General features: G+C 30.1%; 1 protein-coding gene across 1 annotated transcript in view; it reads left to right on the top strand.

Annotated features, from left to right (window-relative positions):
- Positions 1 to 261: 261 nt before the first annotated feature.
- Positions 262 to 15961, top strand: part of LOC142330657 (DNA excision repair protein ERCC-6-like) — a 52536-nt gene continuing 36836 nt past the window's right edge. Inside the window, exons 1-4 of the mRNA XM_075376101.1 lie at positions 262 to 399; positions 4325 to 4910; positions 7803 to 8041; positions 10110 to 10438. Coding sequence (XP_075232216.1) covers positions 4359 to 4910; positions 7803 to 8041; positions 10110 to 10438 — 1120 coding nt within the window. The 5' untranslated portion in view covers positions 262 to 399; positions 4325 to 4358. The remainder of the gene's footprint in view (positions 400 to 4324; positions 4911 to 7802; positions 8042 to 10109; positions 10439 to 15961) is intronic.

Raw genomic sequence — 15961 nt, 5'->3', positions numbered from 1 at the left:
ATTAAGTTTACTAGATGTCCTAAATTATGTGATATAAAGAATAACCTGTGAAGATAATATAATTTATAAGATAACGTAAAGGATATTTGAAATAAATATCAGTATTTTAACTTGCTACGTAATTCTATAATTTGTAAAACATAACTCTTTATTTATTCGGTTTGTTGATAATCTAAACGAGTAAAGCTGCTTACTATAACACTGATACGGAGAAATGCAAGTGAGCAGGGACTAAATTAATAGAAGTGTACTAATGGAGCCATCTCAGAACAGTGAAGTGGATTAGAAATCTTGTGATTAGAAATTGTGATATTGAGTGTGATGATTCGTGATATATTTCAGTAAATTTGATTTGTGTTTTATTTCTCTGTTAGTAAATAATATATATAATTAATTCAGGTAACTCTTTTGTATTCTAATTTAGTAAGCAGTAGTTTTATTTGACTGTCACTTTAACCTAAACAGAAAACGCATGTGTATCGGTTTTTACTGTGTTGTTGCATTTGGGTTATTGGTTTGACTGTAACTAAAATGATGTAGTTAAAAACTTACTTGATATCCTTTTCATGTTAAATGGAAGTTGTTTGAAGAGTAAACTGGTTATACTGGAGAATTGTTTATTTGTCTTTTGTTAGTAGAATGTAATTACTGTATGGAGACAGTTTATTTATATTACATTTTTCTCCCAGAAGGTGTTATTTTAATTTTTTGCTTTACACTTTTGCCCCATTCTTTCTTGTGGCATTGATGCTTGGATAATTGGCACTAGTGAGAGTTGCCTTCTCAGAATATTAGTTTTCCTTAATATCCCCAAATCCTATGGTGAAGGTGTCATTTATAGAGTTGAATTGAGGCAAGTGATATTGCATTCTGGTGAACTTTGCATACTGATATGTGACATACTCATTTTATTAAAGAAGGTGATAGTTTCTCTTGTAAGCCATCTGGCCTGTATGTTACATTTGTGAATACCATGTCACTTTCATACCAGATCACCTACAAAACTTTTTGTTATAGGATTTGACATACATAGACATATATACATTCGGGTATCAATTAGAATACCAGTAACATACTTTAATAGTCGATGTTGCATAAAGATAGATGTTGCTTTTTTAGCAACCTCATTGAATAATCTTTGTATGGCAAGAATTATTATTGCTGTAATCTGTTATTAGAGTAATTTATATATTCTGGCTTACACAACTACTGGCAAATAGCATCCGAATTTAGTTTGCTTGGTAATAAAGTTATTAGTTATAAGTTTCCCTGACCTATAATCAGTATTTTCCATTCCTTTTATGTGTTAGTCTCACATTATATATTTTTTGTTATTAATTGAGGTTTGAAATATCTTGCAATTTCAATTCATCATAATATTTTTAAAGATCTCAATCAGTAGAATTGTAGTTTGGCAGCATCCTTGTGATGCATATCTTTTTTTTCAATCTTTCATTTATAATTTATATTTATACCACTTTATCTATAGGATGATAAAATATAATTCATGGTTTATATTAAATTAAGTCGGATAATTTCCTAATACCACAAAATTCCAGGGAGGGTGAGGTTTCTAGAAACAATGTATTTGTTCTTGACCAGCCCTTTAATTCCTGGAGAAAAATAAGCGTACTGAAATGCTGGTATTATTGCTGAAAAATAAATCTGTAGGGCTGCCATGGTGTCATTCTTACTTCAGGGACTGGCTGTGTAGTGAACTTCATTACTCTGAGAAAGCAACTCAACCCCAATTTATGTTGTCTGCCTTGAGAAGGACAGAGATGTAATATAAAGCAACATATTTATGTACCCCTTTATGTTGCAAAATTATGCCTTATGTACTGTTTTCACTCCATAGGATTAGGTTTATTATATATTTGGTTATAGATAGGCAGGCATAGTGCTTAAGTTTGGACTATTTTATTTTTGAATTTGATACCATACAGTAAAGTTCTGTAAGTAAGGTTCTTTTAAGCTTTACCACATTAGGCAACAGACTATGCAAAGCAACTATAGAAACGTCCGGGCGATGTTAATGCCAAAGAAAGTATTTTTTGCTGAGAAAAAAAAATAAAAATAAAAAGAATAGAGTAGGAAAGTATATAGTTTCGTGAAAAAACCGAAAAAAGTAGGTCGTTTTTTTAAGTTTTGTGTTTTAAAGAGGCATTAAAAAAAATTAACAAAAAAATTTAATTAAATTAGAAATAATATGCGAAAAAAGTTTTTTACTCCAAAATAATCTGTTTTTGTCAGATGGAAGTTTGTGGATATGTTATGTACATACATATATATGATGGCTTGTATTTGATCTTATAATTCCAAACACTGTTGACTGATTTTCTTAAAACTTGGTAGACAGGTACTGTCTTCCAAGTTTTCCCCCTGTCTACCCTCAGGGGGAAAGAATGTATTAAATTTTTGCAAAAATTGTAAAAAGAGGTGGCAATGTTTTTTTGAAAATTTTCAAATCTTTACTGTGGCACTTTAGAAAAAAAAATTATCCACAAAAATTGAAGTTTTGTTCTACCAAGATCACAAACTACCAAAAAATAATTTTTAACATTTACTCCCATCCCTGTAAAATAACTATATTTTTTACACAACTGCCCAAAAAGGAATGTAATGTATTTAGGGTTTATGTATGTTTGTTCCACCTATGCAGCTGAATGACTAACCAATTTAGATGTAAGTCACATTGGAATCCTTATGCTACCGGGAGTGTGATAGACTATATAAATAGATATATATGTTTAAATAAATTTTAAAAAATTTGAAAAAGAAATATACTATACACAAAATTGCCTGTCACACGCTCTTTAATTAGACTAGAAGAGCAGTGTTTGTCAGCATTGTTTTTTTTTCTTTTTTTAGCAGTTGTGTTTTTTAATTTTATCTCATATTTCTTTTTTTTTAGCTCTTGCTGAAAAAAAGGAATTATTGGGAGTTTTTTGCATCTATAGTTTCTACATCTATAGGCCTTCCAACCACTATAAAAATTGTTACCCATCCCACTCCAACGTTCTCTGTAATAAAAAATATTTTTTTGTAAAAATGTACATATCCTGATACATTCCTAATAAAAAAAGATTTTTTTTTTGGATAGCTTCACTGTTATAACAAAAGTAACATATAATATCAGAGTCTGAAAGGTGGACTAATGTTAGTAACAGGAAATTTTGGTAAGGGGATTTTTATTATATACCATTGAGAAAAATAATGTTGAAAATAGTAAAGATGCCAGGAGTTTTATTATTTGAATATTTCCTATTTTAACTATTATTTCTTATTACTTTTAATAGGACTATGAAAAATATTTTTTTAATGAAAAAATTTATTATGCTTAAAATCTATTTATTACATAATTTATTTTTACTCACCTTGTCATAAATTATGTTATTTGTAATTTTAAGATTTTCAGGAAATTCCACATAATTTGATCATGTAAGAAAATCCTGAATTACATTTTGAAATGCTGCATACTCTTCTGTTTTTACAAACTGATGATTAGTTTTTATTCTCTTTCCATTTCACCACGTTAAGTTAATGCTTGTTAACTCATTTAAGTTTAAGTTAATAATGTTAGAATTCAACAGAGTTATTTGTTTCCTAATCTAAAAAAAAAAATTGTATTTGATATATATGGGTTTTTTTTGTCGTCATTTGACTGGTTTAATGCAGCTCTCCAAGATTCCCTATCTAGTGCTAGTCATTTCATTTCGGTATACCACCTACATCCTACATCCCTAACAATTTGTTTTACATATTCCAAACGTTGCCTTCCTGCACAATTTTTCCTTCTACCTGTCTCTCCAATATTAAAGCAACTATTCCAGGATGCCTTAATATGTGGCCTATAAGTGTCTCTTTTTTTAGCTATATTTTTCCAAATGCTTCTTTCTTCATCCATTTACCGCAACACCTCTTCTTCATTTGTCCACCCATCTGATTTTTAACATTCTCCTATAGCACCACATTTTAAAAGCTTCTAATCTTTTCTTCTCAGATACTCAGATCGTCCAAGTTTCACTTCCATATAAAGCAACACTCCAAACATATACTTTCAAAAATCTTTCCCTGACATTTTAATTAATTTTTGATGTAAACAAATTATATTTCTGACAGAAGGCACGTTTCACCTGTGCTATTCAGCATTTTATGTCGCTCCTGCTTCGACCATCTTTAGTAATTCTACTTCCCAAATAACAAAATTCTTCTACCTCCATAATCTTTTCTCCTCCTATTTTCACATTCAGTGGTCCATCTTTGTTATATCACATGTAGGTATTTTTATATGGTATAATTAAAAAAAAAATTTCTTTTTCAGGGAACTAAGAAAAGGAAAAAGAAAGTTAGTAAATATGTCACAAAATTTAAATCAAGAATTTGACTTAAATAATTTAACGCAGAAAGGAACTAGTTTATGTGGCAATGTAAGAATAAAAATTGAAGATACACTTCCGCTGGAAGAAATAATAAAAGATGTGCCATTGTTTGATATGAATCTAGAATTAAATAATGATTTGGAATCTGTTGAAACAGGGATGATATTAGAACAGATGTTTAATATGGAGGAGGATTATACTATAAATGAAGAATCTGGCTTAAATGTAATGAAAAATGGAAATAAACATGATGGAATTAGTATAAAAGAAGAATTTCTTTCAATTGATGACATTAAAGATAAAACAATGGATTCAGTGTTGAGTACGTTGATGAATGATGATATAAAAACTGATGAATTCAGTGAAATAGATAGGGAATCTAATATTCATTCAATTAAAAGTGAGGCTATTGAATTAGAACTTGGTGAGGCAGTTGAGGAAAATGGTATGATGGGTAGTAACAGTCAAGAAAGGTCGGCATTTTTAGTAGATCGTTCTGTGATTCCTTCAGTTGCGAAAAGCGATCAGGTATGAGGTTACATATTTATTTATCTGTTTATTCAAGTTTGTTTATTTAATATATACATATATGATGTAATTAATTATATTGTATTTAGATTTATTACATTACTGTTTAACTGTAACTGTGTAACTGTTTGTTTTTTATTATAAAATTGTAAATTTATGTCTGTATATGCCATTGCATATTGGTAAAATAGTACAGCTAGAAGATGCATATTTGGTAGACTGATCTGTGGATTTTGTTTTCTGTAAAAAATAATCAGATACATAGTGAAATTTCTGGTTCACCATAAAATTGAGCATATACATTATTTTAATCAATGTATCCACCTAAGCATTGAATTACTTGGAATATATTTATACATTACTGATTCATTGTCTATTCAATAAATAATACATTTCTGGATATACTTCCATCATTTCATCTTCAGTTCCTTTATAAATTTTAAAATATTACTTGGCAAAGATAAAAATTAAATTTGAAAAAAATCATATTGTTTTATAAAATTGATAAAAAAAATTAAAAATCAGAATGGACAAATAAGGTAAGAATATTTTCCTTGGGTATTAATGCTTAGATTGAATTGTAGGTTTGCTTAAATTTTAATTATTGTTTTTTATTAAATAATAGAATTCATAATAAAATATTTAACAAAATTATGTATTTCATATTTATAAGAAGTCTGTTTAGTGATTGATGTTGATTATGATATCCAGATTTAAAATAATTTACTAATTTATTCTGTATTACATAAGAATGAACTACTATAGACTATGAAATAAGAAAAGTATAATATGCTTAAATGTAAGAAGGAAGCTGACAGCTGAAGATTAATCCAGTTCATAGGAATTCACACGCTAATGATTAGATGAGTCATCAACAGTATTATCATATTATTTGTTTGTTTTTTATACTTTGGTCTAAATATGGATGTAAATACTAAGTGTTCACAAAGATATGATATAGATTATTCTGTTATTGTAATTATGCAATTTTATTTTATAGTTTAAAAGTTCCTGGTACTTTCTTAACTTAAGCAAAAATATTTTTAAATGTATAGGTTATAATAAATTTTAATAAAAAATAATTAAACATTTTTTTAAAAGTTTTAAGAAATTTAAAAATTGTTTAATAGATGTCACTGTTTATTTTATTTTTTTCTTTATTTTATTAATAAGTAGTTTAATACAATATGAATAACATTGTAACTAAAAAAAATATCTAGCATTATTACAATATCAAATCAATTTATTTGTTTTTAAAAAATTTTGTAATAAAAAAAATCAAATTGCTGTTAAAAAATGAAAATGAATGTTGGTTGTAGTGAGTATTGCCAGCGATGCTTTTGTGAGGTAACATTTACTTATCAGTCATCAGGTTTGTGTGTGTTTTTTTAAATATATGCTCATATGTACAGTGGTTTTTTGATAGGCTGGAACAAACTTACACTTAACCAGCTTGATGTGTAATACATTTTTCTTTTAAATTAAGAATAGTATCGAGAACATTCAGTTTAGTCAACACTGCTTTCACAACATACCCTACTACATAAAAAATAAATTGCTGTAAATATAATTTTTAAATTCTATTTTTCTTTGTTTGATTTAATAACAACCAGTTGTAGAGATTAGTATATAATATATAATATACAATATATATAATATTACTATATACAATAGTATATAATATATTTAGAAAATATATATAAGGAAAGTCAGAAATTATCAGCACTTTATTTTTTTCAATTTATTTATACTAATCTAAAGTTGAACAACTATGTCTCTTTCCTTTCCATAGTCACTTAACTTTTTGATGCATTTGGTTCTGTGGTTCACAAGCTTGTATTTTCTCAAAGAAGAAGGTTTGCAGTTGGTCCTCCAAACATTTTTGTATCACTTCTCACACTTTGTCAATAGAAAATCGATGAACTAGTAAACCATCTTTGAACAGTCCAAAGAAATGATAGAAAGGTTAGATTTTGATCATAGACAGTTCCACCACCTCAGAACTCAGATGGGTAGTGGTTTCAGTCGTCTGCCCTGCCATGTGTGGTGATGCATTGTCATCCAATATTAACACTTTTAATAATAGGCCTCAGGATTTGGTGTGAATTGCTGGCCTAAGATTGTTGGCCAGCAAATCACTATCTTGGACTGCTTTGTGATTTGTGTGCAACATTATTAAAGGTAACTTAACGGATTTTCCATTAGTATCACTTATTGAGCTTGTTGAATCTTCCAATCAGCGTTGGAAGTTGATGGGTATCCCATCCCCATTTCTCCATCTCCCCATCACCATGAATCATGCTTGTCCGGTTGCTTTTAAACTTTTGATCCATTCATACACACTTCTATGTGTAGAGCACTGTCTTCATATTGTATTTAAAGTCTCCAATGAATTTCAGCTTCTGGCACACCTTCTGACCAGAGAGATTGAATCAGTGCTTTTTGCTCCTCCTTGGTGCACGCTACTAGTGGAACAGGCATGATTATATTGAAAAGGTATGATAAAGATGACTATAGTAGTACAACATGCATCTGGAGAAGGCAGTATGACAAACCTAAATGATGAACCTTGATGAATGTGTGGTTTATTATTGATTCGCCAACATATTTAAACTCATTAAAAGGAAAGAAGAAAATTAATTAACATAGGAAGAAGGACTTTTAGATTTGTTGACTGATATAAGAATTCTTATTCACAAAAATAAAACTTTGTTTTAATATTAAATAATATATTATAAGCATATAATATTGGTCTGACCAAACTCAGAAATTATCCAACCATTTTTCATGAAATAACAGCCAAAATAGGTTTGAATTAATAACATTCTAATCTATTAACTGTTATATTTGTTATAATCTGATGTATAATTTTATTTCTTACTGTTTTAATAGGCTACTGAACTTCAAAATATATCAGGAATTTCTGTATATAGTCAAGATGTTTTAGAGGCAGGAATATTAAAACAGGTAGATGATGCTTTAGAAGGAGAAATTAATCCTAGCATTGAAGCAGTAGAAGGTTCTGCATTTGATATTAATAATTTTGGGACCAAGGAAACTGACATGGAACGCAGTATTCGTTTAGGAGAGATGACACCATTTGGAACCATTTTAAATGGTTCTAGCGATAGGTGTGTATGTATTTTCTTTTCCTTTGGCTACCTAGCTTAACTTCAAAATTTAATCTACTTAAGTTTTGTTCCTGATCTTACTTTTTCAGGCTTTCTTTCTTTTTCCTGTTTAGCCTCCGGGAATTACCATTCAGATATTACTTCAGAGGATGATATGAGTTTAAATGGAGTGTAGTCTTGTTCAGTCTTAGTTCGACCATACCTGAGATGTGTAGTTAATTGAAACCCAACCATCAAAGAACACTGGTATCCACGATCTAGTATTCAAATCTGTATAAAAATAACTGACTTTCCTAGAACTTCAACATTGGAACTCTCGACTTACAGATCACCTGATTTGGGAAGACGCGTTCACCACTAGACCAACCCAGTGGGTTACTCTTTCAGACTTACCTATGTTTGGGCCACTTAAAGAAAAACTGAAAGAAGTGGTGCATGCATGGCTTTAACTCAACCAAAAACTAATTTTCTGACAGCATTAGAAAGCCCATGTAGTGATGGAAGCAGTACGTCGAAAAGCAAATGAACTAAGTTAGAAAATGGTGTTATAACTTCTTAATCTTTTTGTAATAAAATTTATACCTCATTCCAAATATTATTGACTCGCCCTCATATATTAATCTTCTAAATCTTCTAATCTTCTGTTGTTTTTATTTTGTTAGTTTACCTTTTATAGCTAGTTCATATTTTATTTACAATCTTTCATAAATTTTCTAAAACATTCATTATTTTAGGTTTCATTTTTTTTTTTCACATTTATGCATTATCATAAGTGTAAATTAACAATTAATATAATGCACCTTACCAGCACATTGATACGTTCTCTAGATCTTTCGGCTTACTTGGAAGCCATCATCAGGAGTTAAAATTTATGCATTAAAGTCAAAGTTTAAAAATCATAGTTAAAATTTAAAAACAGTTATGACTCCCGGCCCTACTAGTATATTCTATACTAGTATATTTGGTAAGGTGGATTATGTTCATTTTAATTTATTTATTTAACATATCAGCGGTACCTTGTTTGAGAAATTAATATAATAAGTGTATTTGAAAGTGAAAAATAACACCTCATGGCAAAGTATCCCAACAATCTGTATGTTAATAAGTTAGTGGCTATAAATGATTGAAAATTTTCCATTTCGCTCTAATATACACCATTATTTTTTTACAAAATGCACAGTTAAAAACAATAAAGTATTCATTATTGAAAACCAAGCCAAATAAAAAAATGTTATATATAAATCTACAATGACTTGAATATACCACTTAAAAGAGAGTTTAATTATATATGTTTAAGAAAATATGAATTAATGTTTTAATTTTCAGTAAAAATAATAGTTTTTATACAGATTTGTTTTACACAGACATAAAATTTCAATTACATGCCGCAGTAGTTTGTAAACAAATGAACTCTGAAGTGCCAAGAATAGTCATTAGTCATACTGATATTGAGAACATCACTTTCCAATGTGGTTTTTTTTTTTTACTAAAGTTGATTAAATCATTTACTGCAGTTGATTTAGACACTAAAAGGGATATATGCAGCCAAGAAAAGTACATGAAAATTCCCCTCCTATTCACCTGGAGATATTAATTTTTGTTAATGTCCTGGGGTTTAATTCCCACTCAGGTGTTGTAGTTTTCATATATAATCAAAATATCCATTCCATGTTTGCATTCATGAGCTTCAAACTTATATGGTTTATTTATAATAAAAAATTATAAATTAACTTCGGCCTTTTTCATGGACAATGAATCAGTGTTGTAGCCATAAAGGTGTGTGGAAAGTCTTTCTCTGAATAGATATTGCTCCTTAATTAATGATCATTAACCCCTTCTTGTAATTAAAATGTAAAATGGTACATTTGGTAAAAATGTAGTATAATTATCCTAGTATCACCTAAGAGGAGTGTAAGTAGAAGTGGTTTCATATCAAACAGAAAATTGCTCGTTCTTATAAAATATTTCATGTCAGTAAAATGTATGATTCTTCATTGTATTTGTGTAATTAAATAATAATGTTTTTCCCCCATATATTTAATTTTCAATAGAATTATTTATTTTACAGTAAAAAAAAGAAAAATTTGGAACTGTCTATACTTGAAAAGTATATGGAGAAACAAGCTGAATTTGATAAAAAACATAAAGACGATTGTGTAAATAGTAAATCTAATTCAAAGAAAATTATTAATAAAGATCCATTAAAAAGAAGAGCCTTAAATCGTGATGGAAAGAAAAAGAAACATCGAATTAAAGAATCAATAGGAACTGAAACTAAAGAATCTGTTTCAGCTAATGAAAAACCTGGTGCTGTACCTGGTGAAAGAAACCATGTATATCTAAATGATGCTACAGATAGTGAATACGTTCCTTCTGAAAGTGAACTGGAATCTTCTGGTAAGTTGTATATATTTGATAATAAGTTATAGAGTTTATTACTAGAATGTATAAGCTATTGCTGTTTGTGGGATATGAGGGAACAACAGATAAGAGATAACTATTTTAATGAATGAATGATCTAAAAATTCAGTAAACAGTTCATTTATATTAAACATTATGCATAAATCCAAGTGGATATTTTACTTTAAATATAAAATACTTTGAATTTAAAATATTCACTTAATATATTTCTATTATCCTTTTAGTTTCTATGTCTAAATTGTTAATCTTTTTTTAAACTGATAGAAAAAGTGACTTTTTTGATGTTATAAAACCTTATTATAATGTGTTATTTATGTTACGGATGGTGCTAAGAAGGACAAGAGTAAACCCCCTTATCCTATTGAGTGTTTATGAAAATTTCCCCCTAATTGGGTGAAAGTTATAAGGAAGATATCAGATAAATTTAGAATTAAAAGACAAGGATATTGTACCTCCTTGCAGTTGTGTTATATTTATTTCATTGTTGTATTGAAAGAAAGAATAAGGAAGGAGTGCAAGCTTGAAACTAAGAATAGATGTAGGTTATACATAATAAACAATATATATTTTCTTTTGTGTGTGTGCGCACGTGTACACAGAGGTGTATCACACAGGTCTCCCTTGACTTCATTACCTATTCTACTAGTGAAAATAATAGAAAAGGTTTACATAAACATATGTCCTGAAATGCTTCATTTAATAGTTACAACTAGTGAAAAATTTTGCTTGGATTTCAGTTACCCTGGTGAGATGAGATCATACTGAAATTTTTTGGACGTTAATTAAGTGGCAGAATTAGGGATTTCTTATGGTTTTTGACCTGAAAAATCAAATAAAATAGGTCCGAGAATCATACTTATAGTGGTTTTTTAGAAATCTTGGGTGAAAACCAATAAATTGGTGTAAAGAACCCTATTTTTTTATCTTTGATGTACAAATAACCTTTGGTAATAAACATATAAAACTTAAACAAAACTTGTAGAATTTAATTCTGAACCTCATTTCATCAGTGCTGCAATCTGAGTGAAATTTTTCACTAGCTGTAACTTATGAACAAATTATTTTAGGACATATGTTTGTATGAACCATTCCATTATTTTCACGAGTAGAATAGATTATGAAAGTCCTGGGAGAACTTTGTGATACACTTTGTATACATAAAATTTTTTTGCTGATAATCTGATATTAGTGTTGGAGAATATATATAAATATGTGGTTCAGTATTACCAGCTGTTAATTGGAGGGTCCAGGAAATTGGTTTTTTTGTTGGTCAAAGTTGAAATTTCAGGTATGGTAATTAATGAAAGATAGTAGTAAAGGTTGATAATTTGGTGCAGGTATGATTAAGGCAGTTATAGAAACTACCTAATTAAAAGAGTTGAGATGTAACAAGATAGTCACAGTGATATTAGATGAACTGATAAAGCTATAGATTTATGAAGATTTACATTCGTCATTGTAAAACTTGGCTGTTAAGTAAAGGACAAAGTAAAGTGTTTGTAAAATTTTACTGATAAATTGTGTGCCATGTGACAATGGAGGTGGGGAATGTGAGTGAAGACATGATTCAAAAATGAATATGATGGAAATAAATCACTGATGAAGTTATTATAAGGTAACGTTATTTGTCCAAGTAAGGAATGTTAGTTAAGAAGAGAAAACAAAGGTACAGTTTAGGAAAGCATTCAGTGGACGCAGCTGACTTGGTCTGGTCACCTAATGAGGATGAGTAAAGACTGGTTACCCAAAAAAGTCTTTCAGTGGTAGCCCTCATAAGGAAGATGAAGAAATCAGTTCAGATTATGGTAGAAAAAACAATCCTATACATCCATGGAGAAGGGTTTTAAAATCTAAAGCCATAGAATAGCGAGCAAGAAACAACTTACAGAATTGTAGGAATTTAATATGTTAATTAATTTATATTGATTATGACTTTCTAATTAATTTGTTTTACTGTAATTCCATTCCAGTTTTAGATTAATTCTCGATTGTTTGTTTTGTTATTAAACATGAAATTCCCTTAATTTTGTTTGACTGGTTTGGTATTAAACAATTATGTAGATTTAGGTATAGATAGAATATGCCTGTAGTTACAGGTGTTTGTGTTGTAGAAGCTTTCAATAATTAAAGAGAAAATGACAATAGGAGAAAAACTATTTAATAAAAATTACTACCTCTGAATAGAAAATAATAGAAATAGAACATTTCAACTGTTTGAAAAGAATTTTCATTATTATAACTGTTTGGTTTATTTCAAAATATTGGCTCTGCTTGTACCTTGTGCTGTAGAACAACAGCGGGGAGAATATGAAAGTCTAGGGTTATAGTTTATTCTTTTAAGGTTGATATGTTGATGAAAGGGTGATGATTAGGATAAAGGGAGAAGATAAAGATATTTTAATAATTCAAGCGTACATGCCAATCAATTAGCACACAGATGAGGAAGTAGGATAGTGTTAAGAAATGATAGAAGAGTTAATTTGGAAAGAAAGGAAGAGGGTATATGTAGTGATACTAGATGAATGCAATGCTGTGGCTGGAGAGGGAAGGAAAAACAAGGCAGTGGGAAAATATGGTCTCGGAACTAGAAATGAAAGAGGAGAAAGACTGGTTAGATTTGAAAATCATAAAATAATATATACTTGGGTGTCATGAATGAACGGAGAAAAATATCAGATTGTTTATATTGTGATACAATAAAGCTTAGAAATTGTTTAAAGAATGCTAAGGCTTAGTCAGGTGCAGATTCAGATCACAATGTAATTGTGGCTCAAGAAAGTTGGAAGTAGCAGGAGAAGAGAGAGAGTATGATTTAGAGAAGCTAAGTGAACAGGAAACAATTCAGCAAATGGAAAAAATGTGGAAGATAAACCAAGTAATCAGATGGTAAATGGATGAAAATTAAGAAGAGTTTAACCTGTGATTGGTCAACCTGTTAGAGTTAGTCAAACGAAAAAAGTTACTCTGAAGGAAACTCTTCTATTTCGCATCTGACAAGCAGAAACCCCAGCTGTGCCTAAATGACTGTTTATCATATATTTGACATATTTGCATGATGATTCATTGGTGGGCATCAATGTTAGTTGACATAGAGGCACACCATCTTAGAAACAATCTACACAGATGCCTGATCACATCGCTCCTACTGTTAGAGTTGTTCTACATGGTTGACTGATTGTTTTGTATGTTTGAGATTTTTTTTTCAATTATTTATTTTTTATAATTTATTTAGTGTTGATTCGTTATTTGTGTTTTGTGTAACTGCTTGTATCAGTGAATTGAATAAAATTTATTATGGCAAGAAAACCTGATTATGGAATCAGAAAATGCTGCACTGCTTGAAAATGAAACTGAAAGTGAAGGTGATTCTTTATCTGAACATTCAAGTCATTACTCTGATGCAGAACAATCAAACAGCGAGGATGAAACAGAAAATAATGACACAGCAGGCATACGTTTTTCTTCACCAATAGGTACTGCTGTTCATAAAAAAGACAGGTGTAATTTGGACTGCAGTTTATCAGAAAGGATGGAATTACTAAATGGCAAGTGTGTAAATCAGTTTCTGCTAAAAACACACCAAAACAAATTACTGTTACAAAAATCCTGCATGTCCTGCAAAGGGTGTACACAAGAGTTTTGATTGTTGGAAAATAATTTTTCTGACCAAACTATAAGATTGTCCAATTTATAAATGAGCAAGTCATAGAAATGAAAGCTAACTATTCCCGTGGAATCTTAGATTGCCAACCTACAAGTTTTTTTTTTAGAAGAAGTGTTGGAACAATGGATGTTATAGGGTTGCTAAGAATAATAGATGAGAGATACATGGAAAGGAGGTGGAGAGTGTATGTTTTATTTGTCGACCTGGAAAAGGCGTTTGACCGAGTTAGATGGAATAAATTACTGCTAATTTTGGGAAAGAAGGGAGTTAACTGGAAAGAGAGGCTGCTAATAAAAAAAGATATATAACCGGAGGATAGAAGTGAGGGTAGGAGATGAAATGACAGGAAGAATAGAGATTGGAAGGGGAGTAAGGCAGGGATGATGCATGTCATCAACACTGTTTGTTTAGAATATCTGTGGGAGAAAAATAGAATGTTTACGTTTTGCTGATGACATGGTGGTACTGGTAGAGAATCCAAATAAACTAAATAAGATCTTGATGACTTAAATGAAGCTTGTGAAAGTCAGGGTATGAAGATCAACAAAAAAAAAAACACAAAATGTATGGTATTATATGGAAAAGAGGAGAGGATTGCGATTAAGATAGAAAATTTAGTTTTAGAGCAGATGAAGAAATTTCAGTACTTAAGGAGCTTTATAACTGATGACTGACCTGAACAGTAGAAATTAAAACATGAATATCAAGAAGTAATAAGCAGGCATTTGCATTTAATAAGAGAAGACTGCTGTGTGGAAAGTGAAACATAGCATTAAGGAAGAGATTAAAGAAGTATTTTATTTGAAGTGTTATGTTCTATGGACCTGAAACATAGATGATGAGAAAGGCACAGTAAACAAATTGATGCTTTTGAGACATAGGTGTGGTGCAGAATGATAAATGTCAGATGGCAAGACCATGCAATAAATTAACTATTAAGGAATTGGAGAGATAGGGAAATGCTAAATGTGACTGAATATAGGGAAAGGAACTGGCTAGGATATTGTATGAGAAGAAGGTGTTTATTAGTGTGATAGAAGGCTTGGTGAAAGGAAGGAAAGAAAGAGATTTTAAATGATGGATGGGATTATGGGAAAAGGAGAATATGCAGAATCAAAATGGTTAGCAAAGGATAGAACAAGATGGAGAGCAGCAGCTGTTAGGACCTGCACTAATGGCAGAACACTATGAATGAATGAACCAGAATCCGAATGTCAGAGTATGGAATGGAAACATCTGAGTTTGCCCCCCAGGAAAAGATCCAAAACCTATGCATCAGCCAGTAAATTGATGCTAATATTGTTTTGAAACTACAGTGGTTCAGTTATTGCAATTAATTGGAAGAATAATGTACAATCAACAGGGAATACTATTATTGTATGCTAGAAAATAAAGTAAAATTTGTAATAAAGAGGAAACATCTTGATTCTCTTTTAAAAGCATAATTCTTATGCTTGATAACTGCTCAAGTGTCACTGAAAGCTATTCAAAACCCGGGTCAGGATGTTTTGTTACATCCACCTTATAGTCCTGATTTTGCATAATCAGATTTTCTTTTATTTGTTCCTCTCAAAGAATGTTCATGTGGGGCTGAGGTTAGCAATAATGAACATGTCAAGAATACGGTATAAGAAGACACTGAGGTGAACAATACTTTCCTACTGAAATAAGAAAGCTCACAGAAAGATGGGACAGGAGTCCAAATGTAGTCGGGGATTATGATGAAAAGTAATGTTATTTCATTATCATTAAATAAATAATTTTTCTTGTCTTATTAATTATTGAATGACCCTTATATTTTATTTGAAGGTTAAGTGATGAGTAATAAGCCTTAA

Source organism: Lycorma delicatula, chromosome 9, assembly GCF_047948215.1.
Source record: "Lycorma delicatula isolate Av1 chromosome 9, ASM4794821v1, whole genome shotgun sequence".
Lineage (NCBI taxonomy): Eukaryota > Metazoa > Arthropoda > Insecta > Hemiptera > Fulgoridae > Lycorma > Lycorma delicatula.
The sequence above is the reverse complement of the archived record's forward strand: the minus strand, read 5'-3'. Positions and strand labels throughout refer to the sequence as shown.